The sequence below is a fragment of the Salvelinus fontinalis genome, chromosome 31 (genome assembly GCF_029448725.1).
Source record: "Salvelinus fontinalis isolate EN_2023a chromosome 31, ASM2944872v1, whole genome shotgun sequence".
NCBI lineage: Eukaryota > Metazoa > Chordata > Actinopteri > Salmoniformes > Salmonidae > Salvelinus > Salvelinus fontinalis.
Window position 1 is genome coordinate 38921438 of NC_074695.1, and position 24810 is coordinate 38946247.

The following is a 24810-nucleotide window of genomic DNA, read 5'->3' on the forward strand; positions in this document are numbered from 1 at the left end:
TAAATATTGGCTAATCTTTTCTCTCCTCAGGGTTTAATGAAAATGTCTCTTGCTTTTTTTCCATTGCTCCTTAGAAATAGTAGTAGAGCCGGGCTGCCCAGACAGGTTCTTTATGCTGCACTGCCGCACACACTCAGTCTCTCTCTCGCACGGACACACACACACACACAAAAGAATCGTTCCGTGACTCAGCCTACTGTGACAGGTTTTTACCTCCAACTGCTTTTACCATGGCAACAGTCCCTGTGTAAGGCATGACAAACCCATTACACTCCACATTTAATGTACAGTACCAGTCAAAAGTTGACACCTACTCATTCAAGGGTTTCTCTTTATTTTTACTATTTTCTACATTGTAGAATAATAGTGAAGCCATCCAAACTATGAAATACACATATAGAATCATATAGTAACCAAAAAAGTATTAAACAAATCAAAATATATTTTACATTTTTCAAAGTAGTCACCCTTTGCCTTGATGACAGCTTTGTGCATTCTTGGCATTCTCTCAATCAGCTTCATGAGGAATGCTTTTCCAACAGTCTTGAAGAAGTTCCCACATATGCTGAGCACTTGTTGGCTGCTTTTCCTTCACTCTGCAGTCAAGTGATAAAGCTAAGCTAAACAAATGCATTACTGGGTCTGCTATAACTTACAGGTAATTGGCACAACTGGAAAACAAAATCAATCATAACTAGGGCTGTGGCAGTTATGAAATTGTCAGCCGGTGATTGTCAAGCAAATAACTGCCAGTCTCATGGTAACTGATCGTTAATTAACAAACACATTTAGCATCTCTTGGCCTCCACGCATAGTCTACTCGCCACTGACGCAGACCTTAAAAAGTTTAACAAATTCATTGAATATACTGTAGCCTACATCACCACAATGAACCCATTATTTTAGACAGGTCTAAAGAAACATGATGTGAAGAAAATGTAGTCTATTTCAGAAGAACATACTCTGAGTTGTCCTTATCTTAGGCCTGATATGGTTATACCATTTGGCTGTGGGCTACATTAGTTCATTTAGCAGACAAGATTTGCTTAAAATTCTGTGGCATTATTTTAATTATTTTAGAGTATAAAGAATACAATTGAACATAGCTGAATAAAATTGAAAGGATATTTTCTCCAAACGATTTCCAAGGTAGTGCACGTGGCTACTCTGTGTTGAGCAGTTAACAAAGAAACAGGTTCTCCTATATGCTTCATTTAGAGTTATTTATGTAACTTTAGTTGATTTTTAATACAGTCTGCATGATGCGACTAATGATGATTTGAAAAAATGTGCATGAAAGGCATGAACTCTGATTTGTTTCTTGTGCAGGCTGCACACACTTCATCAGTCTCTCATTCACAATTTGACAAGCACTTGATAATATTCTCACCAGCCCTCGAATTTCCCATCGGCATCCCCCTTGTGTGGTCGTAATGCCCCCAAAAGAATCCATGACTTTTGTGGCCAAAGTGGCCGTTGTGCCCTTGGGCTATTTATAATAATTATAATTCCCTTCTCCTGGCTGCCATGCACCGAAGAACCTCTCACTCACATGGCTCTCTCAGATATCTCAATTCTTTATAGCCAATGCCTGTCACGTGACCAGGTCCTTCTCACAGGCATCTCAGCTAAGAAGTAGGCTACAAGTGAAGACAAAGACATCGGGGACGCAACTGCGTGCATCCCTCTTATCAAATTCCGAGGTGCATATTGAAGATGTTAGATGGACTGTCCACATTTAGCCTACTTTTTGTCAGCCAACAAGATGAGTGGGCCTAACGAACAGCAAAAGCACTAGTCTGTGTCAATCTACTACCCCTCATAGTTAAAAGGTTTACCTATTCTATTGGTCAACTTGTCCTTCTGTGCAATAAATATATATTCCAAACCTACTCTGGGACAGTTGTGGGATGCGATAAATCCCAAATTAATACAACCACTCACACCAAAAACATTTTTTAAAGCAATGGGGCTGATGTACAAGATTAGAACGTTTAGCTTAAAATGTTGATAAACTATTAGCCTATTTCTTCACATTATAAGTGCAGCAGTGCACTATAAGCTATATGCGCAAATGTTCCAAAATGGAATCAATTAGAGGGAATACACTGTTCTCAAAAGGGACCGCAAATGCGATTACGCATGTAATGCTTTATTATAAAAAGGTGCCTTTTTTTTTTTATCTTGCCCAAACTTAAAACTCATGTGCTGCCTATGTATGCCAATTAGGCTCTACACTGGTTGTAAAGCGGATTAATATGCTTATTTTAAGAAGTTATTTGGACACTTTAGTTGTGAATGATGCCCAGCGTGTTTGTATCACAAGTGATAGGCTAATATTGTCACCCATCAGACTACTCTTAAATTGAATGTATTTACATGTACTAAATAATATATGTGTGAAATTAGTTTGATTAAGAATGGACCATTATCATGCACCTGTCTAGGAACAGGGGCATTGGGAAAAAAATCTATGCACTTAAATAGCGAATGGAGGACACTTTTCCCATGGTTCATTTTCATGCCAGCCAGGTAGGCTATACTCCTGTTGTAAAGCGAAGCAATGTACTTATTATTAGGAAAGTTGATAGTAGGCCTAGCCTGGTAGGCCTAGCCTATAGAAAATTGATGGGATCCTCCTTTTTAATTTAGGTTCTCATGAAGTGTTTGATTTGATTTTCCAAAACATTTGCATTGATGTCAGAGTGATCAGAGGGACAATAGAGTACAAGGTAATTAAGCACGTTTGGTGGGCTACTAATGACCATCAGTAGCATCAGAGCTTGGAAAATCCTAGTTACCGTAATTAAACGGTCAAACGGAATTTGACTGCGGTCAAGCGGAATTTGATTGCGGTCAACACCATTGACTTGCACCAGCCTATCCATTATCATTCAGTGTCACACTTGTCAAAGATCTAATTTACTTTGGAGTTAGGCAAACCTGTTGGTCCTGTCTAAAAAAATGACACCTAGCTAGACAGAGTGTAAGGTGAGGCCATTACCTCTGCTAATACTACATTCATCCAATCATTTCAGATCTACTGTACACAAATGCCTATGCCCTAGGTGGGTAGGGGTTATTTCTGGACGGGGCCTTGGTAAATTAGGAAGTATTGTGTGTGAAATAGGTACTTAATAAAAAAAACAAGAAGTGTTTCTAAGTAACAAAGCGTTTCTGTGGAGCCTTATATAGGGATGTTAATGGTTAACCATGAATTGGTTACTGAAAATACATTTGACCAGTCATGCTTATCAGTCTATAGGTTCATTTGCATAATTTTGTGGAATTAAATTGGCGCGTGTGTATTAGTCATTAGTCCTCATGGATTTTATTTATCAGACTCGCACAGCATACACAGCCTAGTTTGAGGAGCGGAATATGCTACCACCTGTCAGACAGTGTGAGAGCAGTTCCTCAAAAAGATAGTACTGTAGTGAATCGTGCTTTTGTAAACCTAGACATTGCACAACAAATAACCTAAATGCAATTGTGTGTTAAACTGTTTTGATGGCCATGATTAAAAAGTGCTACTATTTTTATTTCTCAATCTCAACTCGTAATTAAAGCGTGCCTCCCATTCGCCATTCGAGTGCATAGGCTATAGTCAACCGTAGGCAGGCGATCCGCGCGTCACCCACCACTTTACAATGTGAGTTTTAGGCAGTATAATTGTCTGAAACTTGAACCTTTTACCTTCCATCAAATAATGAAGCATGTCTTACCTCGCTTCAAAGTAGCCTAGCCAAAATCCAACCATAGAAACATGGTGGCAATTATTTTCAATTAACTTCCTCATGCCACTAAGCAGCATTTCTCGATTGTTATATTGGTTTTCATATCAACTTTTTCGTTGTCTAGAAGCCAAAGGCACAGTCCTAGTCATATTAGCAACCCTTCCTAGTTGTTGCTATATGATCCCCCCTCTTTCTACATTTCAGAGATGTTTCTTCTCGGTCACATCGGAATCCGCTCGTATTAGGTGCGCTGTTTAGAACAGTGTTTCCCCGCGAATTGTATTTTGGCAAATGTTTGAAAATGACGTTTCATTAGCTGCTTCGTTACAGGAGTTTTATTTTCAATAATAAGATTGCTAATATGTGGCACGTCCAATTGTCTAGGGGCCCAAAAGTAAATAGAATTTGCCAAAATTATATAATTAAGCTACTCCCGTCTATACAGAAATAAATGAAATCATTCAAATTAATTACACCACATCATTTAGGCATAGAGGATCATTAGCTTCTTTTAAGAAATAGCTGTGGTTTGTTTTAAATCACAAGCCCATAGACTTCAGTTGGGAAGTGCGCAATATTGGAAGCAGAAAATATCAGAGCGGATTGTTGCGGCAGGCAGTGAAACGGATCTAAAATAGTGCTAGGCCTCAGTGGCGGTTCTAGACCATTTCAACTGGGGGTGGCCAAGCTGGGGCCAGTTGTACTGTTAGAGGGGCCAGTTGTACTGTTAGAGGGGCCAGTTACATTAGACGTTATTGTTGTCATCGTTTTCTTCACTGCATTGCAGGCATTAGCAGGCAAAAGACCATGTTTGTAATCATCATCGTTGCCACTGTCTAATAACGGATGTAAAAAAAGAACGATAGCAAAAATGTGTTATGTAAAAATTATTTCATACTCCACATTTAGGGGGGCCACAAGGGGGTCCAAAATTGTCACAGGGGCACTGCCCCGCCCAGAACCGCCACTGCTAGGCCTATCGAAATATTTCAAAATACAATCGCTGGAAAAACACATACGAGAAAAGACAAAGGAACAACTCTAATATGTATTTAGTTATCAAAATTCTCAACTCCCAAAGTGAACAATAGCGGCCTATTGCCTATGTTATTGGCACTATCGGAGAGCATTACGCATATATATCCATGGTGAGTACGCATACTCACTGTCTTTATCATTGGGTGAGTCAACGCCACTGGAAAGTTATTTTAGGACAATATAATTTGGACGTCATATTGAACAATGTGTATCTCACCTTTTCGTGGGCCTAGATTAGATGGTTGCATTCAAGACAAGGTCGTTTTTATTGATGTCAGTTTGTCATTGTCAGCAGAGTAGGCTACCTTGTCATGTAAAGTGTCGTAGAATTGCATGAAATGTGTTTTTTTTTTTAAGGCAGATCTTCCTAAAATATGGTCCTCTACCTGGGGCTGTGCAAAGGGGGAAAAACGCATTGTTCAGAACACATTTTTTGCGAACAGTGATTGAGTTATATTATAGGCTAATCCTAATTTATGACTATCCAATCTAGTTATCACGTTAGGAATATTAGTTGTTTTACATTAGTCTGCAAATGTGATGATAGATGCATCCAATGCTCATGGGCCAATCCTAATTTCTGATTATGCAATATATTTATCACTTTAGGAATATATATATTTTTTTACATTAGTCTGCAAATGTGATGATAGATGCATCCAATGCTCATTGGCTAAAGGTGATGTTTTCAGTGAAAAGATAGCTTCCCTAAATTTAAAATGTTGTTCTATGGGCTTGCTATTGTTGCACGTTTCCATTAAGCTCCTAATGAAAAATGTCAATTCCTTGTATAGTATTTTCTGTTAGGCAGGTCATTTGACTGTAGATTTTGTTTTTGCTATTTGTTGACCATTTAATAAGGCTCGATTAGTCGGCAGCAAAATGTAACACATTTTTTCATCCCTAGCCTTATACTCACGGTCTTTGTCATGTTTGCCCCGGAATGAGGACCACATGGTGCTTAGCCTCTTGATGGCACCTCTCTCACTCTTCTCATCCTCGCTGGGTCGGACGTTACCTAGAAGGGACCACAGGACCAACAGATCATTAGTACCTCCTACACAAGGATCCCGTTCATTAGGCAGCAAATGGAACGATATGGACTGTGCTCCTCTGACCTAATAGCTTAGTCATCAGCTAACTAATCTAGGCTCAAATAGCAAAACTCCTCATGGACAATAGGGTCTGAGCCCAGTGATTTGGCATTAACATTGCATCCAAAAATGTGCAAAACTAAATTTATCCTGAACACTAACTCTCCCAACTTCGTTCACTACAATAATAACACACTAAAATAATGCCCTGGACCAGAGCTAGGGCACAGACTGGTATGTTGAGTTCAGGCTGCACGCCCACATACCATATGAAATGCAAAGATACCATCTGAGACCCACGAACATCCACTTTGAGATTCACAGACCAGCCGGTAGAAACCCGCATAATCTGCAGCTAGATGCTTCTCTCCACGGGTTCCTCCAGAGTTATCATTACGTCATCTCTAATGTGTGTATTTTGCCCTGACGTCCCACTTTTGAACACACTGCTAGGGATATAGGTAAAGTCACAATTAAAAAGGTGTACCGTGCCCAATGGGGCTACTCACTGAGGTCAAATGACAGGGCGTCTTTCTCTTTCCCATTGGCGGCGCTTTGAGGTTGCTCACCTGGACAGGAGAAAAGACACACAGGTCAAAACACAACTCAAGCAGGTAGTTCTGTGAATGCTGTGAAACTGGGTTGTCATAATGTTTCCACAACATCAGATGTTCTACGTTATTTCAATACGGATCATAGATACTGATCCAACACCACTACCTTCGGAAGAAATAGACGTTGGCTTACTGCCAAAATTACCGTATGGTTTGCCATTTCATGTGTCTCGTCACACAATAGGCATTAACTAGTGTATATGTGTGAACCAGTAATGGACACTAGTGCCACAGCCAGCCAACTGACTGAACAAGTGCCACATTTCACTTCCATGCTTGCTCATCATTATGGGTCGCAGATCAGCACTGTGGAAACACAAGGTCAAATACATGCACACCTCAGCTAAATAACAAGTAGCTAAGTAGCTTTCAGTTATGCATTTGCTCTCGTCAGCGACTTGGGCTACTTTTCCACAGTAGTGGTGCTTGGGTAAAATCACTGGGGAAGCCAAGCCAGGAAAGAAGCCATACCCATTGACTTTTTTCACTTTACAGCCTTATTCTAAAATGTATTTAAAAAATCCTAAGTAATCTACACACAATACCCCATAATGAAAAACTGAACAGGTTTTTCTACATTTTTGCAATTTTACTACAAATTAAACAGAAAAACCTTATTTTACAATAAGTATTCAGACCCTTTGCCATGAGACTCAAAATTGAGCTCAGGTGCATCCTGTTTCCATTGATCATCATTGAGATGTTTCTACAACTTGATTGGAGTCCACTTGTGGTAAATTAATTTGATTGGACATGATTTGGAAAGGCACACACCTGTCTATATAAGGTCCTACAGTTGACAGTGCATGCAGAGCAAAAGTCTTGGAACCACCAAGACTCTTCCTAGAGCTGACCGCCTGGTCAAACTGAGAAATTGGGGGAGAAGGGCCTCGGTCAGGAAGGCGATCAAGAGCCTGATAATCACTCTGACAGAGCTCCTCTGTGGAGATGGTTGTCCTTCTGGAAGGTTCTCCCATCTCTGCAGCACTCCCCCAATTCAGGCCTTTATGGTAGAGTGGCCAGACGGAAGCCACTCCTCAGTAAAAGGCACATGACAGCCAGCTTCGAGTTTGCTAAAGGGCACCAAAAGGACTCAGACCATGAGAAACAAGATTCTTTGGTGTGATGAAACCAAGATTGAACTCTTTGGCCTGAATGCCAAGGGTCACGTGTGGAGGAAACTTGTACAATCCCTACGGTGAAGTATGGTGGTGGCAGCATCATGCTGTGGTGATGTTTTTCAGTGGCTGGGACTGGGAGACTAGTCAGGATCGAGGTAAAGATGCACAGAGCAAAGTACAGAGAGATCCTTCATGAAAACCTGCTCCAGAGCGCTTAGGACCTCAGACTGGGTTGAAGGTTCACCTTCCAACATGACAACGACCCTAAGCACACAGCCAAGACAACGCAGGAGTGGCTTCGGGACAAGTCCCTGAATGTCCATGAGCGGCTTAGCCAGAGCCTGGACTTGAACCCGATCGAACATCTCCGGAGAGACCTGAAAAACGCTCCCCATCCAACCTGACAAAGCATGAGAAGATCTTCAGAGCAGAATGGGAGAAACTCCCCAAACACAAGTGTGACTATCTTGTCGTGTCATACCGACGAAGACTCGAGGCTGTAATTGCTGCCCAGGGTGCTTCAACAAAGTACTGAGTAAGGGGTCTGAATTATTATGTAAAATGTGATTATTTCTGGTTTATATAAATTAGCAACATTTTCTAAAAACCTGTTTTTGCTTTGTCATTATGGGGTATTGTGTGTAGATTGATGAGGATTTTTAAAAATCTATTTTAGAATAACCTGTAACCTAACAAAAATGTGGAAAAAGTCAAGGGGTCTGAATACTTACCAAAGGCACTGTATTACAACCTATGTGTTGTGATAATTACGTTGTTTTCTCTATAACCTGTTCATATGACTGATGTCTCAGCCTTAGGTCTATATAAGACACAGTGGAAGAATAAATTCAACCACATCTTTGTTTCATCACAAAACCGGAGAGCAACACCTGTCCGGCGAAGTCCATAAAACATATTGCATGTAACAAACAGTCAAGCAAGTTAATTTGGTCAAGCAAAACATTTTTCGGACTATCGATTTAGAACCACGAGTTACCACAAGTCAAAGAAAATAGCCTCTGCCTCCACTATTCCAGCACCATTTCATCATCTAATCACCTATTCTTAGTCTAATACAGTGACAACTAAAAGATACCAAAAACGATTTAGTCAATTTAGCGTAAGCTAAATATGATGTGGCTGTCCATGGTACTGATTTAACTGTGTGTGTGTGTGTGTGTGTGTGTGTGTGTGTGCGCAAGTAGAAAAAACATGTTGACTCACCCTATTTGTAGAGAAATGCCAATGTCAGCCTCCTCTTTCATGTTGCCTAAACGGTTTATGACTCTGTTATATATGCTTTAAATGTTTGTTGTCCTAGGCTACCTGGCTAAAATGCTTGATCGCTAGCCTAACTTCCTTTCAGTGGCAACAATGCGCCAGGCCAGCTAGTTAACAATAGCCTACTACATCTAGCTACATGTTGAACTTTTATCCTCTCAGGCCATATAAATAAACTTCCCGTAATTTATTGGGTAAAACACCAACATTTTGGCATCACTGTGCCTTCTTCAGGGTGGTTGGATCAGAATAGCCATTATAATTATTGGCCAGTACGGAGAAGTAAAAACACAAGTCCAAATCCCTATCTCCATCCATGGCAAATTTAGGAAAAGGTCGATTTTAGCTAGCTAACCACAGGAGACAATGACACAATGAGATGTAACAATTAAAATTCTGTAAATTACGTTTGGCTTCAAATGTGATGTGATTGGTGTGAAGCCAAATACGAACTGCCTTCCCGTGACACTTTTTTTGGTACGCAAGGACCATTCACAGCTGAGCTCAATCAGTTGAGCTATTATTTTAGATTTTTTTTTAACAAGGGAGGCCAAATGCTCGCTGGCTTCCTTTGAATTCAATGCTACGGGCAACAGCAATGGCATACACTTTTTGACCAGACAGCATAGATGGGCTACACAAAGACAGAGGGGTGCTGTTTTGTTTGCTTGGATGCTTTCTCTGGTGAGATACATTCAGCCTATTGAAGGACATTTATGAAACACAGAGATGAAAGATAAGTTATTTTGCATGTCTTTTTCCCTGGTCATTTTTTGGGGGAAGCCTGGCTTCCCTTGACATTCACAAATACATGCCACTGCTTTTCCAACCACCAAATGAATACCGTAACTATCTTTCCTAGTTCCTGAGCTGCCAAAAGAAAGATGTCAACAAACGTGGTCTTTTAGAGGCTCGTGCTCTAATTCCTAAACCTACCACAGCTCCTATGTTTATCCTTACTGATCTAAGTTCAACAGTCTCAGTATGATCACAAATGTTTTAACACGCAGAAAGAGTGTTACCTAACATTACCTAATCATTACCACATACCTACTCAACAGATTTTTACCAGAACACCGACCGTTTCTCGCCAATTTACACCTCTTCTCACAGTTATTCAAATGGCTCTCTTGCTAGCTGCACTGCAGAAACATTTACTAGGCACATCATTTGGACCTGACACAGTATGATAAACTCTGTGTGGATCTAAATAAAAATTGCTGGGAAACATGACAGTTGGCAAATTACTTTTTACCTATATTTGTTTTTTTCTGTCCAGCAATTGGATGTGGTCCAACCACCTTTTCCTACATATTTATTTACCACCAATTTCAAAGTTCACTACAGGAAACACACTTGGACCTCCAAGGAGGTTTTTCATTCAGACCTAAACACTCAACAAATACTGACCGTAGTTTAAAAAAAACTAAAATTGCACACCAAACTCCATTAGTCAACTAATCACTAAGCCCTTCAGTATTTGAATCAGATGGGCTAGTTCAGGAATTCATAAAATAAGTGGAACTGGCTGGGTTACTTGAAAAGAGGCTTGGGAAACACTGCATTAGAAGAATATATGAACAGCAAGGCTTACATCGTGCGTAGGTGTAACAGCCATTCTCCATCACAGGGCGTGCTGCCTGCCCCTCAGGCTATATAACATGTTACAACAACATCTCTGACAGCCAGCAAGCCTCAACTCCATCCAAAGAGGGATAGGTAACTTTATTCTGGCATGACTCTCACTCCCTCTTTCTCTCAAACTTACTCTCTGCTTCCCTAAACCTTTACCTGAATGTAATCTATTAAAGTATTATTGCACTTGACATATGACCAAAATAGTTCGCTAAAGTCCATGCTTCATGGTTTTGGTCCTGCGGCTTCAAAAATGTACACCAAAACAGTCTTCTCGTCTCTAATTTAGTTGTGTGTCAACAGCCACATTCCAGTCCCTAATGTGTGCAATCAGCTGTTAAAGGTCCCCGTAATGCCATACTAGTCGACCAACTGCAATTTATTTGAAAGGTGCAATGGCCTTCAAAGGGAGGGATCATCTGTAGCATGGGCAGTGGTGGAAAAAGTACCCAATTGTCACCCAGTAACATACTACTTGAGTAAAAGTCTAAAAGTATTTGGTTTTAAATATACTTAAGTATCAAAAGTAAATGTAATTGCTAAAACATACTCAAGTATCAAAAGAAAAAGTATATTCTTTCACATTCCTTATATTAAGCAAACCAGATGGCACCATTTTCTTGTTTTTTAAATGTATAGATAGCCAGGGGCACACTCCAACATAATTTACAAACGAAGCATTTGTGTTTAGTGAGTCAGTCAGATCAGGCAGTACGGATGAGCAGGGATGTTCTCTTGATAAGTGTGTGAATTGGACCATTTTCCTGTCCTGCTATGCAATCGAAATGTAACGAGTACTTTTTGGTATCAGGGAAAATGTATGGGGTAAAAAGTACCTTATTTTCTTTAGGAATGTAGTGGAGTAAAAGTTGTCAAATATAAACTGTAAAGTGCAGATACCCCAAAAATCAACCTAATTAGTACTTTCAAGTATTTTTACTTAAGTACTTTACACCACTGAGAATGGGTTACTAAATCAAGGCAAAAAACTAGCAGGGCTACAAATAGAACAATATAGTTGAGACATATCACAAGTGAAGTGGAAACATATGGAATGCATGTTTCAACAAGGAAGTGATTTACAATGTTAGAAAGAAGAACCCCGTAAATGTATTTCTTCACTCTAGTCTGAACAGTTTTAGGCTATACCAAAATGTGGACAGCCAGAGCCTGGCGAGGTATATGGCTGGGAAAACATGCCTTAATCCAGGGATGGAATATGTCGCTGTACTCCTAATTATTCCGAAATTATATATGGTAAATCGAGATGATTGGAATACTGATAGTTTTTTTTTATTAAACTGGACGTTTCCATCAGCATGCTAGGCTAGCTAATGCTATTACAGCCCATTTGATTCCAAGCGACGCCTAATGTTGGGGTGAGTAGCTACAAGAAGTATTGTTGAATCCAATGGGTTGCTTTAACAATATCTAGCCTAATGACAAAAACAGCAGTTTAATTAAAAATGTGCAGTATTTCAATCTTCTCCTTGTAGAATTTTGGATAATGGTATAATTAGAGGAGTACAGGCCCCTCACACATCGATGGATAGAGGTACATTTCCCAAGGCCTTCTCATGCCAGATCTTGCAGTGTCCTGATCATGTGGGAAGGTGCAATAATGGTGCTTTCAATCCATTTGGGAACTCGGCTAAGGAAAAAAAGATGTCAAATCATGACGTCAGTGATGTTCAGGTTGGAAAGTCGAAACTCTAGAAAGATGCCCGAGTTCCCGACTTGAAATTCATAGTTGGATGACCGTTCAAAGCGATTTTCCCAGTCAGTGCTCGTTTTTCCCAAGTTCCCAGTTATCTTGAACGCACTGAAGTCGAAGATTTCCGAGGTCCCAGTTGTTTTGAACGCGGCATTATAGGCTACTCAGCCCAGCTTCATGCGTAGTGGCCACACCATGTTAAGTCAACAGAAAAGCTGTTCAGGTTATTTGCCTCGCTTAACAAGAGTATTGTCATTGAAAAGCATTTTCCCACGGCAAATAAACTTTTAGGCCGAAAATGACACAGCTACAATGTTGCGTTAGCCTATCACTTGTTGGCACCGGCGGAGTCGGACCGCGAGTTGTGACTTCATTGAAACAGCTTTTACAGTTGATGTAAACTACTTACATTTTTAAGACTATACATTAGGTTGATGTAATGATAGTCTACTCACTCCATCTCTGCTTCATATGTTTTAGTCCATGTGTTTTTCGAATCCTCCTCTTCACCGCATCTCCACTCATAGCTCTCACAGGCTTAACACTCAATGTTATCTTATTTCCCTGGATCGTTTCCTCAGACTATTTGTTTTATCGACCTCATTCCGTTTGTAGCGTAAGGAGAGTACACAACGCATGCTGTTCACGGGTTGGCTTCGCTGGAAGTCGAGCTGCACTGTAACTGTGCGCATGCGCGCGCCTATGTTTTAGCAATTGTCACCCTTTTCCCTTCACGTGGATGTGCTTCATCGGATACAATTACGCGCTACCAATGTGTATAACTATTCATTTGATAGTAACTGTAGAATTACAGGTCATTGCATCTCGTGAGTCAAGAAGACAATAGTAAAAATATAGATGCGAGCAGCAATGAACGGGGTTCACAGGATGACAGGAAGAACACAAGATCAGTTGGATAACAAAGCAAGCACTCTATCATGTAAGAACTATCTTACATTATGCACAATCAGTGATGGCATTATTAGAATATTAAAGTATTTTTAGCATTAGCATATGTACAGTGTCGCCATATTTGAATGCTGCAACAATCTTTTCTCAAAACCATGAAAGACGATGTAATGAGTCTAAATACAAATTCTGAAGTGAATCTGACTTATGGTTCAAGAGGAGAAGATGATTGCAGATGAAGAATGAGTTATTTATAGTTTCCTTGTTTTTTGACACAATACCAAATGTACCTTAAGGACATCCATGATAGCGATGACAAGTTTCAAGTTGATAGGCCACTCTGGAGTGGATTTACAGTGGTTTAAATGGACACATAAAATCAGACTTTGGATTTGTCAATAACTCAGCCAACACAAACTAAGTTAAAACTTATTTGGGATAGGGGGGCGGTATTTTCACGTCCGAATGAAAAGCGTGCCCAAAGTAAATTGCCTGTTTCTCAGGCGCAGAAGCTAGGATATACATATTATTGGTAGATTTAGATAGAAAACACTCTAAAGTTTCTAAAACTGTTAAAATCATGTCTGTGAGTATAACAGAACGTATTTGGCAGGCGAAACCCGAGGACAAACCATCCAGGAATTGATTTTTAGAGATGACTGTGTTTTCAATTGGTTTTCTATGGGATACTAGATTTATGAGGCCTCTGTTTGCAGTTCCTATGGCTTCCACTAGATGTCAACAGTCTTTAGAAATTGGTTGATGTTTTTCCTTTGAGAAATTAAGAAGTAGCCCTTTCCTTTCTGGGTGTCAAGCCTAGTGGACTGTTTTTTTTGGGGTGCGCGACCTGGAACTCGCTCCACTTTCATTTTATCCGCTATTGAACGCAGTATAATCTGTCTTAAATTTTATCGATTATTTACGTTTTAAAATACCTAAAGTTGGATTAGGAAAGTTGTTTGAAATGTTTGGACAAAGTTTACAGGTAACTTATTAGATCATTTGTATTCATGTTGGGCGAGTTGGAACCGGTGTTTTTCTGAATCAAACGCGCCAAATAAATAGACATTTTGTGGATATAACGAAGGAATTAATCGAACAAAAGGACCATTTGTGATGTTTCTGGGACATACTGGAGTTCCAACAGAAGAAGATCTTGAAAGGAAAGGCATGAATTATATCGTTATTTCTGAGTTTTGTGTCGCGCCTAGCTGGTTGAAAAATGTTTGTCATGCATTTGTATGATGGGTCGCTGTCCAGATAATCGCATGGTTTGCTTTCGCCGTAAAGCCTTTTTGAAATCTGACACGCTGACTGGATTAACAAGAAGTTAAGCTTCATTTTGGTGTATTGTACTTGTGATTTTATGAAAGTTAAATATTTCTAATAATTTTATTTGAATTTGGCGCTCTGCCATTTCACCAAATGTTGTCGAATCGATCCTGCTAACGGGATTTGATCCATAAAAAGTTTTTAAGACATGTACCATGCTGTAATTTGGTCTCATGGTTCATGGTTCATGAGAAGAAGATTTTTTAAGTATTTTTTTTCTTCATATTAGTATATGTGCTAATATGAATCTACTGATATAGTGTGGCCATCTTTGAATGCAGTAACACTATTTTCTCAAACTCTTTAGGGACTATTGTGATGATACAACATTTGGACTGAATCTGACTTTTAGTCCATGAGAATAATATTTTTTATGATTATTTTAAGCATTAGCATTACATAATCCAAAAAGTGAATTGTTAATAGTTTCCTTATTTTATAAGACATCAAATGCCAAACCTAACATGGTTCATCATGGTAATGTCTTTGATGACCCTAAACAGTTTGAAATTGATAGGCCATTATGCAGTGGAATTACAAAAGACTTACATGGACACGTAAAATCTGATTTCCTGATTTATAAGTAACTCAGCCATCTCTTAACCAATCCACTTGGAGATATTTGGACATATGGTTCATGAGAAGACGTTTTTCAAAAAGTTAAATACAGACGAAAATCAATACAGACGAAAATCTATCCTGACAGACCTTATTAAGTCCCATTAAGGCAAATTTGGCCAGCATGAGGAAAGATATCTACAAACATAGTTTGAGTCTCTAGGTCAAACGGGGCGCGGATATGAGGGTTTAAGTGAGACTGCTTATAACAGCGCCACCTATAGGACGATCAGTCCTATAGTCATGGCTCTATGTAGTACTGTGTGCCTCCCATAGTCTGTTCTGGACTTGGGGACTGTGAAGATACCTCTTGTGGCATGTATTGTGGGGAATGCATGGGTGTCCGAGCTGTGTGCCAGTAGTTCAAACAGACAGCTCGGTGCATTCAATATGTCAATACCTCTCATAAATAAAAGTAGTGATGAAGTCAATCTCTCCTCCACTTTCAGCCAGGAGAGATTGACATGCATATTATTAATATTAGCTCTCTGTGTACATCCAAGGGCCAGCCGTGCTGCCCTGTTCTGAGCCAATTGCAATTTTCCTAAGTCCTTTTTTGTTGCACCTGATCACACGACTGAACAGTAGTCCAGGTGCAACAAAACTAGGGCCTGCAGGACCTGCCTTGTTGATAATGTTGTTAAGAAGGCAGAACATCGCTTTATTATAGACAGACTTCTCTGTCCATCTTAGCTACTACTGCATCAATATATTTTGACCATGACAGTTTACAATCTAGTGTTACTCCAAGCAGTGTTGTCACCTCAACTTGCTTAATTTCCACATTATTTATTACAAGATTTAGTTGAGGTTTAGGGTTTTGTTCCAAATACAATGCTTGTAGTTTTAGAAATATTTAGGGCTAACTTATTCCTTGCCACCCACTCTGAAACTAACTGCAGCTCTTTGTTGAGTGTTGCAGTCATTTCAGTCGCTGTAGTAGCTGACGTGTATAGTGTTGAGTCATTCGCATACATAGAAACTCTGGCTTTACTCAGTCAGTGGCATGTCGTTAGTAAAAATTGAAAAAGCAATGGGCCTAAACAGCTAACCTGGGGAATTCCCGATTCTAACTGGATTATATTTGACAGGGTTCCATTAAAGAACACCCTCTGTGTTTTGTTAGACAAGTAACTCTTTATCCACATTATAGCAGGGGGTGTAAAGCCATAACACATACGGTTTTCCAGCAGTAGACCATGATCAATAATGTGAAAAGGTGCACTGAAGTCTAAAAAGACAGCCCCCACAATCATTTTATCATCAATTTCTCTCAGCCAATCATCAGTCATTTGGGTAAGTGCTGTGCTTGTTGAGTGTCCTTCCCTATAAGCATGCTGAAATTCTGTTGTCAATTTGTTTACTGTAAATAGCATTGTATCTGGTCAAACACAATTTTTTCCAGAAGTTTACTAAGGGTTGTTAACAGGATGACTAGTCGGCTATTTGAGCCAGTAAAGGGGGCTTTACTATTCTTGGGTAGCGGAATGAGTTAGTTGACATTGTCAAGAAAAAAAATGTTCTAAGAATAAAAATAGGTTTCATGTGAAGCCCTAATAAAATGGGTATATGTGTGGAGCCTCATGCTGGGATGTTATCTAAGATTTCGGGCGCGTTTCTCTTTCCAGGCGTTGCTGAAACATGCCAAATCTTACAATGCCTGGATAGGTATTTTACATATCAGCTAACCACATGTTGGTCACGTTCCCCTGCTTAGATGTGGAATGCATCAACCAATGGTTGACGTTGGGCACCAGATTGCTATAACATATGTGGTTAGCTGTTAAGTAAAATACTTATCCAGACGTTGTAAGATATGGTATGAGTCAGCAAAGTCTGAGCAGGGGAGCACGACCCATATGTTATAGCAATCTGGTGCTCGATGGCACAGTCGATGACGTGGCATTGGTTGATGCATGCAACGTCTGAATAGGGGAACGTGACCCTCATCATGTTAGCTGTTTGTCTTGCACATGCCTTTTTATGAGGGGATTCACTATTTTGAAAATTCGAACATATATTTTATGGAAAAGACATTACTGTTCGATTTGAGCAGGGCGCACCTCCCTCATCGGTTTGGCCCCAGTCATGTGATGGGCCAAAACCCAGTGCAACCCGGGCCAGTTTAATCAAATCCCCTCTATGCATTTACAGGTGTGCTTCTCCTACTCAGGTAAACAATGATTAATCATCAAGCATATGACATTAATTGCGAATTATTCATAATTCAAGAAATTACACTGTTGTTTTCTTTTAAAGAAAAGTAGACAAAACATATTTCATCCCTATTCTTTAAGTTTTCTTCCTTGAATAGCCTAATATTACTGGTTCACAGCCATAAATAAAGTGACACTTCTTGTTTTCAGTACAGTTATGTAGGCCTACTAGTGCACATAAAAACAGTGAATTATGACTGAATTGCAAGTGAGAGGAAGTTGAAGAACACACCAACATGAGGTCTCCAAACTCATTCTTAGATGTTACCAACTTGTATTTTGAACTTTTATTTTGGTAGTAGCTTGTATTTTGGTAGCAGCCTACATGATCAAATGCCAACGAATAGTTCCATAATGATGGTACTCACCATGAATTGCCCTCTCTCCATCTCCTCTTTTTAACGCAAGATCCTACATGCACAAGCTATCCTATACACATGTCCTATACACTTATTCTATACAGATTAGTGATGTGACATTATCCAACACATACAGTGAAGCATCATCCTGGACTTCCTGACAGGCCGCCCCAGGTGGTGAGGGTAGGCAACAACACATCCGCCACGCTGACCCTTAACACGGGGGACCCTCAGGGGTGCGTGCTTAGTCGCCTCCTGAACTCCCTGTTCACCCACGACTGCGTGGCCACACACAACTCCAACACCATCATTAAGCTTGCTGGCGACACAACGGTGGTTAGCCTGATCACCAACGATGATGAGACAGCCTATAGGGAGGATGTCAGTGACCTGGCAGTGTGGTGCCAGGACAACAACCTCTCCATCAATGTTAGCAAGACAAAGGAGTTGATCATGGACTACAGGAAATGGAAGGCCGAGCACGCCCCATCCACATCTACAGGGCTGTAGTGGAGTGGGTCAGGAGCTTTGTTCCTCTGTGTCCACATCACTAAGGAATGATCATGGTCCACACACACCAACACAGTCGTGGACAAGGCACAACACTGCCTCTTCCCCATCAGGAGGCTGCAAAGATTTGTCATGGGTCCTCAGATCCTCAAAACATTCTACAGCTGCACCATTGAGAGCATCTTGACTGGTTACATCACCGCTTGGTATGGCAACTGCTTAGCATCAGACCGCAAAGTGCTACAGAGGGTAGTGCGTACGGCCCAGTACATCACTAGGGCCGTGCTCCCTGCAATTCATAACCTCTTTACCAGGCAGTGTCAGACGAAGGCCTTAAAAATGGTCAAAGACTCCAGCCACCCAAGTCATAGACTGTTCCCTCAGCTACTGCACAGCAAGCGGTACTGATGCAGTCTGGAACCAACAGGACCCTGACCAGCTTCTACCCCCAAGCCATAAGACTGCTAAAATAGTTTGCCCCCGTAGCTATTGGTAAACTATTTAACTATTTGCATTGACCCTTTAAGCACTAACTCTTTTGACTCATCACATACTCTGCTGTTACCGTTTGTTATCTGTCCGGTTGCCTATCACTTTATCCCTACCTATATGTCCATATCTACATCAATTACCTCGTATCCCTACAGATCAACTCGGTACTGGTGCCCTGTGTATATAGCCAAGTTATCATTACTCATGGTGTATTTATTCCTTGTGTTATTATGTTTTTCTATTATTTCTTTTTTTCTCTCTCTGCATTGTTGGGAAGGGCCAGTAAGTAAGCATTTCACTGTCAGTCTATACCTGTTGTTTATGAAGCATGTGACAGATAACATTTGCTTTGATTTGATCATAGCATCCATGATGTTGAGAATAGTTAGGTGAATAGTAAGGTATGTTTACTCTTTAACCGGTCAGCCATTGGCCTCAGCTGGACCAGATGGGTGGGTCCTCCTGAGGCGCCCGTCACAGGAGCATCAACCTCCTCCCTCTCCTCTAGAACCCTCTCTAGAAGAAGAAGAACCACAACAACAACAATTCATCCTTTACTTGCATGTTCGGTATAACACTGTTCATGTTCAGAGAGAGAAGGAGAAAGAGAGAGCGATGGTAGATGTTTAGGTGACGGCCACTCACCGTTTCTTGAGGCCTCGCGCACCGAGGAGTAGAACTGCAGCCCTCTCCGTCTAAATCCAGTCTCTTGGCCATCTGTTAGCGGTTTACCTTGGATTGACATTAAGCATCAAGAAGTTTTACTTCAACCTCTTTTGGAATTACACCAAACTTCTGTGATGTACATGTATATGAAGGAATGTTTAATCACAGTTTCGAAAAATGGAAAGCAATGATGAATGTTCATACAAGTACTGTATGTATCAACTTAGCTAAAATAATATTATAATAAATTAATAAATATTATTTAATAAATGATTACACTGACACACCGTCAAGACAGTTAAAACATTTTTTTGTCAAGGCAAGTGCCATCTGCCTGTTGAACACCTGGGCCAGTGAATAACAGAATGACATGGATGCTCACGTTTGGAATAAAAAGAGGAAAAGCTCCAGCTTCTTCTCTGAGGCCTCTCTCCCTCCATCCTAGCTCTCTTTGTCTGGAAGAGAGGGGGAGAAATAGTTTAGATTTTTTTTTTAAGGAATAAAATTAATTGAAAGGAATGACTCAAATGTCAACATCCAAACTTTAACTACTTAAGATTGTTTGCATTTATAATTTTTTGGTTGTTGATTTTAGTCCGAGATACCGTCCCTGAATGTCATAGCAGCATCACACCTGGACCTCAAGCACCTGATTCTCGTGAAGGTCATCCCTGTGTCACTACTATCCAGTATTCATGCTCTCCCATCCGTCTGCCTGTCAGTTTCCGTAATGTACCAGAGACACAGGCTGTATGTGCACATCATGGGTCTGGATGGGAATGCATCTAGCTAGACTATTTATAGCTGACCAAAATGACAGGACATGGAATGCCCCATGGGAAATCTCCCTGATGATACAACCCCACAGTGTTGGGAGGGGACGCTAACGTTATGGCCTGGTTGTAGTCTCTACAGACGGGTTGCCTCCCCCGATGTTCCGGCTTACATGTCTGTTTATGTTCCGGGGTCAGTTGGGACAGAGAGGATGAGTCGGAAATGTGATGTGCGTTACCGGTGACGTCACTGCCGTATCCGCTTGTTGCCCTAGCTAAACATGAGCACCGCGTTTTAAACCCGTTTCAACCAAACTCGTGATTTGTTGAGAGTTGTCTGCAAAATGTTTTCTCCTTTTGAAATGAGAATCTGACATCGTCCCAAGACCTTGTGCCATTGTCTAGCTTACGTTGGTCCAAGGTCTGGGATTTCCAAAACTAGCGTGGTTGTGGAAACATTGTAGGAATGTTGTGTGCTGTAGCTTAAGAATGACAGTTTGGGTTCCACTACCACTTTTTTCATTGAACATGGTGTAGTATGGCCTGTGATGGTAATGGAATGTTTAGTGGCCCAGTAGGCCTATATAACATCATAAACAAGTGGACAGAGTCTTCAGTGTCTTTTCCTAATCTTTGTCATAATGTGATAATTTCAAGATTCTGAATTGAGGGCTAAATCAGAGGCTAATAGAGTATGAATGCCAACACACAAACCCTTCACTTCAATGATAGATCCAGGTCTATTTTTACTGACACCTAAGTCAAAACAATAACTATACTGAACAAAAATATAAACTCAAAAAGGTCACATTTTTTACTGAGTTACAGTTTATATAAGGAAATCAGTCAATTGAAATATTTGAATTAGCCCCTAATCTATGGATTTCACATGACTGGGAGGGCATATGCCCACCTACTGGGGAGCTAGGCCCGGCCAATCAGAATGAGTTTTTCCCCAAAAACTGGCTTCATTACAGACAGAAATGCTCCTCAGTTTCATCGGCTGTCTGGGTGGTTGGTCTCAGACGATCCCGTAGGTGAAAAGCCAGATGTGGAGTTTCTGGGCTGGCAGGGTTACACGTGGTCTGCGTTTGTGAGGCCGGTAGGACGTACTGCCAAATTCACAAACATTATGTTGGAGGTGGCTTACGGTAGAGAAATTCTATTCAATTTTCTGGCAACAGCTCTGGTGGACATTCCTGCAGTCAGCATGGTAATTGAACGCTCCCTCACAACTTGAGACATCTGTGGCATTGTGTTGTGCGACAAAACTGCACATTTTAGAGTGGCCTTTATTGTCCCCAGCACAAGGTGCACATGTGTAATGATCATGCTGTTTAATCAGCATCTTGATATGTCACACCTGTCAAATGGATGGATTAGCTTGGCAAAGGACAAATGCTCACTAACAGGGATGTAAACAAATTTGTGCACACAATTTGAGAGAAATAAGCTTTTTGTGCATATTTCAGTTCATAAAACATGGGACCAAAACTTTACATGTTGCGTTTTCATTTTTGTTCAGTATGGAATCTGCATCCGTGTTCTTCTGAGTTATAGAGGGAATTGCTCCTAACAGTCCATTCTAGATTTGGGTCATGCCGTCCTCTTGGGATCCCCTGTCCAGTGAAATGTGACTGTGTGTACGACAAGGACCACCCCTCTTCGCAAGAGCAAACACTAAAGGGGTATTTTAAGCCTCTGGGAACTCGGGGGCTGGGCATTGTGTGTCTGAACTGTCAGTGACTGGATTGGCCTGTACACATTCGCCCACCCTGGGGCTCTCTGTCCACTGTTCACTTTGAATCTAACCAGTAGCCTACTGTAGGTACTGCACCTATTCCCAGACTCAATATTTGGGTCGATTCCAGATTGTCTGAAATTAACTTTGGTCAGATTCTGTGTCCTGTTCTCATACACACTACCCTCCTTCTAAAAGCAGAGTTAACCAGAGTTCACCAACTGACAAGCCCCTACTAGTCCCAGTGTCGATGTCATTCATTATCCCAATAACAGGTTACTAAGTAACCTGCTTTTTCACCCACTGAAGTGTATTAGGGCAAATAAAATATCTGACTTGGTGTTAACTTTCTCTCTCTCTCTTTTACCTAATCTCCTAAGTAATGGTAGTTGCTGGTAATCTGATTGAAGATTAGGTTCGAAAGCTTATCTAAACAAACCTGACAAATTGTGCGCTTACCGTATGCTGCAGCTTGTGGTTGTGTAATGTTAGGACACTAGGAAAGAAGACACACATCTAACATAATATTGTTCTGTCATGTATTATTTTATTATTACCTACCTTTTTATTGTATTATTTGATCGTATGTGTTCATAAAATGCTTACATGCAACAAGCTAACTCAGTTGAGCTAACAATGAATTAAGTCTATATATTGGGCTTTTACAGTGGCTGCAATGTAGTACAGTATTGCTCTTTGCTGTATATAGTGTTGTTCACTGCGCCGAAGACGTGGTAGTTGATTAAGGCAGCCCTCCGCACCTTTCTGATTCAGAGGGATTGGGTTAAATGCGGAAGACACATTTCAGTTGAATGCATTCAGTTGTACAACTGACTAGGTATATCCCTTTCCCTTTCCCATCAGCATTGCAGAGTGTGACCCAAACCTATGGAGGGCACTGAAACACAAGCACAGCCTTGTGTTTCAGTCACAACCACCTGTGGCACAAATAGTCCTTTTTGAATAAAGCATATGGATAAAATGTACTCAAATAAGACTGTATTTATGGCAAGTCTGATGTCTTGATTTCGTTATGACAAGAGGAAGTCACCAAACACAGTGGTTGTGCTGTTACCACTAACCACAGGAAGTAAAAGTAAAATTGTGTTTGTTTGATAGCACCAGCATCCTGTCAAGTAGATCACACATTTCTCCCCCCTTACCATCATGTGATGTTTATTGACGGGAAATTGTGAGATATCAAAATATTTTAAATGTGCCTCTTACACAACTATTGAGATGATTCTAAAGAAATCTGCTATGGCAAAAATGATCTAGGTTTGATAAAAACAGAATACACAATACACTTTCTCTTGATCTAATAACCCCCCGCAAACTGTGCAATAGTTTACACACTTAGTGATTATTTTCATTATTTATTTTTTTTCAGGTTTTTGTTCTCTTTCTCTATCAGGTATTTATCTTACATTTACAGTGTATTTACCAATATGCATTTAGCTTTACTTTGCCTGGTGCAACATTATTTCCGTGCCTCTAATCATAGGCCTAGGCCAGAATCCCACAGGTAACGCTGCGTAGTGCAACCTTGAACTCAACACACGTAGAACACAGTTGAAATGGGTCAGACCGACTAACATACCGGTACTCACCAGGGTGCAATCTCTTGCCCAATCAGAATCAACCTGTAGGTAAATCCACTGATCGTGTCCTCAAATTGTGGTTGATAGAACAATCCACTGCTTGGTTCGGTTTGTAGGTATAACTAAGCAGTTCACCTCTAACCAGGCAGACACCACTGCTAGAGGAAATGGCAGCGGACCATTCTCTCAAGTTGTCCCCATAACTTTCTCTCACTCTCTCAATTCTGTCCTTCCTTACCTCTTTACTTTCAACCTATATTTTTTATTTCCTTTATTTTTATTTCACTTTGAAGTCTTTTGTTCGTACTCTCCTTGTCTCTGTATGTTTAGCAGTTCCAAAGGTTGCTGGTGCACTACACTATGAGGAAGTGTGCATGTTGACAGTGTGTACAATGCACGCCTCAGTTGGCAGAAACAGACTTTACACTTTAACCCAGGCCCAGGGGAATTTCCTCTTTCGATATTAGTTGTGACTATTGCACATGCATCTGTATGCATTAATACATAGACAGGTGTGTATCATGTATCACCAATCTCTCAGTTTCACCCCTTATCCTCCCTTCGCAGGATATTGTCGACAACCAAGTAATGGTGCTGAAAGTTGCTATCCCTTTCTCTAACCTAATCATTTCTGACACACCTTTGCCTATCCAGTTGACACATAGCACTCTACTGTATGGGACGTTATGTCGGCCAGCTAAATAGGGTTACTTTATTTTTGAAAAATGGGCAACAACATGAATGTGAAATGGATTACAACATGAATGCAGAATGTCCTTCATGAAAATTTATATCAATGGTAAGCTACAGGAAGTAGCTGTAGACAAACTAAACTGCACCGCGTACTGGTTCTCTTCTATATGAGAGTGTGTTACGATTTGTTATCTCAGTCATCTGCATGTTGTTGTTGTGTTCCTTCTACTGTATATGACAAGATCAATGTCCACAAACTCCCAAGAAGCAGTTTCCTGGCACCAATCTAACCCAAAGGGGTGTGGGGAGGAGGAGAGCGGCCCTACAATATTGGTCTGTGACCAGGTGCAAATTGGCCCGAAGTACTCCAAGCAAAGTATGCTTCACTATGCATAAACAATGCATCCTTTTCGCCCAAGTGTCTTCATATTACATAACCCGTGCCAACATCGACTAAGCATCTCAGCTAAGCACATCTCTTAACATTCAGCTGTTGTATGTTGGAATGACACATGACAATTCTAATATAGTATCAAACAGGTGTGTGTGTGTGCAATAACTATACTGTAGGCAGGTCTGGGCTTCATGCACTGAATGATACACCCTATGACTGCTTCTGGTGTATTGACGGGGTGGGATCTGAAAAGAAATGTAGTCCTTCTTTCT

General features: G+C 40.6%; 1 protein-coding gene across 2 annotated transcripts in view; it reads right to left on the bottom strand.

The window, feature by feature from the left end:
- Positions 1-23825, bottom strand: part of LOC129830206 (DENN domain-containing protein 2D-like) — a 33161-nt gene extending 9336 nt beyond the window's left edge. The window contains exons 1-6 of one of the 2 annotated variants that reach the window (XM_055892579.1): positions 23461-23825; positions 19719-19791; positions 19316-19402; positions 19082-19186; positions 6379-6438; positions 5695-5793 (exon numbers count right to left, since the gene is read on the bottom strand). In XM_055892579.1, coding sequence (XP_055748554.1) covers positions 5695-5793; positions 6379-6438; positions 19082-19186; positions 19316-19402; positions 19719-19776 — 409 coding nt within the window. In that variant the 5' untranslated portion in view covers positions 19777-19791; positions 23461-23825. Of the gene's footprint in view, positions 1-5694; positions 5794-6378; positions 6439-12689; positions 12913-19081; positions 19187-19315; positions 19403-19718; positions 19792-23460 lie in introns of those variants that run through there. The other variant, XM_055892580.1, reaches the window with a different exon arrangement.
- Between the last annotated feature and the right edge of the window lie 985 nt (positions 23826-24810).